Here is a 1034-nt window from a genome sequence, read left to right on the forward strand (position 1 = left end):
CGTGTCAAAGCAGAGCCATTTATTAAATGGTTGAAGGAAGCAGAGGAAGAATCTTCTGGTGGAGAGGAAGAAGACGAAGACGAAAATATTGAGGTAAATGCTAGAAAAACATGTTAGTGAGTATTTGGTTGGCAATGCGCATTGGAGATACACACACAAGCAGGGGGGCTGTGTTTGACTCTGGCTATCCTGTAACTCGAGAATTGCCTCTAGAGTGCTAGGATTAAAGGTGTGCACCGCCAGCACTAACCAGCTATTTTGGGGGAGGGGATAGATTTAACAGTAGTGGTATGACTAGGCAATTGGGGTGGTTCCAAATTTCAGTTTAAGGATACAACAAAATGGAATCTTTCTGTGAGTGGAGGAGGCAGTTGGTTTTGTGTTTGGGGGGAGAGGGGGTTCAAGACAGGGTTTCTCTGTGTAGCCCTGGCTGTCCTGGAACTCACTCTGAAGACCAGGCTGACCTCAAACTCAGAAATCTAGAAATCCACCTGCCTCTGCCTCCTGAGTGCTGGGATTAAAGGTGTGCGCCACCACCACCCAGCTGAGGAGGCAGTTTTTATATGTAGTTCTGGAGCGTGAGCATACTAGGTAAGCAAGCATGTCTAACCTTGAGCCCTCTTCCAGCCCTAGAAAATAATTATATTCAATTTCAATGATTGACATTCCCCTTACATATACATAAGCTATAAAAATAAATAAAGCCAGATATGATGGCATATACCCTTTAATTCTAGCACTCAGGCAGAGGATTTCTAGGACAATCAGGTGTTATACAAAGAAACCCTATCTCAAAAAATCAAAATTAAAAAAAAAAAAAACAATCATGGCTGGGGGAGGGGAGTAAAGGGAAATGAAAATACTGTAATTCTTTCAAATGAAAAAAATGGTAATGGAAATAATATAGTCCTGCATTTGTATTGCCAGGTGGTATATTCGAAAACTGCCAGTGTACCAAAAGTTGAAACTGTGAAGTCTGACAACAAGGATGATGACATTGATATTGACGCCATTTAAAAGGATGGATGCAACTT

The 1034-nt window shown here is 41.7% G+C and overlaps 1 protein-coding gene across 1 annotated transcript in view; it reads left to right on the forward strand.

Moving 5' to 3' along the window:
• The window catches only part of Eif5 (eukaryotic translation initiation factor 5), a 6752-nt gene extending 5724 nt beyond the window's left edge, over window positions 1-1028 (forward strand). The window contains exons 10-11 of the mRNA XM_029484404.1: window positions 1-93; window positions 928-1028. Coding sequence (XP_029340264.1) covers window positions 1-93; window positions 928-1017 — 183 coding nt within the window. The 3' untranslated portion in view covers window positions 1018-1028. The remainder of the gene's footprint in view (window positions 94-927) is intronic.
• The last annotated feature ends 6 nt before the right edge of the window (window positions 1029-1034 follow it).

The sequence above is a fragment of the Mus caroli genome, chromosome 12, assembly GCF_900094665.2.
Source record: "Mus caroli chromosome 12, CAROLI_EIJ_v1.1, whole genome shotgun sequence".
NCBI classification, from domain to species: Eukaryota; Metazoa; Chordata; class Mammalia; order Rodentia; family Muridae; genus Mus; species Mus caroli.